General features: G+C 78.3%; 1 protein-coding gene across 2 annotated transcripts in view; it reads left to right on the top strand.

The window, feature by feature from the left end:
* The first annotated feature begins 7 nt into the window (after positions 1 to 7).
* LONRF1 (LON peptidase N-terminal domain and ring finger 1) overlaps positions 8 to 424 on the top strand; it is a 15,717-nt gene continuing 15,300 nt past the window's right edge. For both annotated transcript variants that reach the window (XM_010574533.1, XM_010574531.1), the window contains exon 1: positions 8 to 424. This exon is cut by the window's right edge and continues 347 nt beyond it. In XM_010574533.1, the coding sequence (XP_010572835.1) occupies positions 147 to 424 (278 nt within the window). In that variant the 5' untranslated portion in view covers positions 8 to 146.

Below are 424 nucleotides of genomic sequence, written 5' to 3'. Positions count from 1 at the left end.
CCCCGCCCGCGAGGGTGCCTTGCTTCCTCCTCCTCCTCTTCCTCCTCCTCCCCGCGCCGCCAGTGCCTCAGCAGCGTCGTGCGCGGAGCCGAGCCCGGCGGCCGGAGCGGGAGCGCCACACCCCCCTCGCCGGAGCCGGGCAGCCGATGGCGTTCTCTCCCCTGGCCGTGGGCTCGGAGGTGTCGCCGGAGCCGGGCGGCAGCGGGAGGCCGGGCGAGGAGGGGGATGGGGAGCGGGAGCCGCCGCCGCGGCTGGGCGAGCGGCTGGTGCCCGGGAGCCGCCTGAAGGAAGTGGTGGGCGCGTCCCTGGCGTCGCTGTGCCTCGGTCCCCTCGCCGGACCCCAGCGCCTCGGGACCCTCCTGGACTGCCTGGTGCTGAACTACCGCCTGCGGCAGGGGCTGGGCTGGAGCCGGGGCCGCGGGGC

Source organism: Haliaeetus leucocephalus, unplaced genomic scaffold (genome assembly GCF_000737465.1).
Source record: "Haliaeetus leucocephalus isolate CR32 unplaced genomic scaffold, Haliaeetus_leucocephalus-4.0 Scaffold439, whole genome shotgun sequence".
NCBI lineage: Eukaryota > Metazoa > Chordata > Aves > Accipitriformes > Accipitridae > Haliaeetus > Haliaeetus leucocephalus.
The sequence above is the reverse complement of the archived record's forward strand: the minus strand, read 5'-3'. Positions and strand labels throughout refer to the sequence as shown.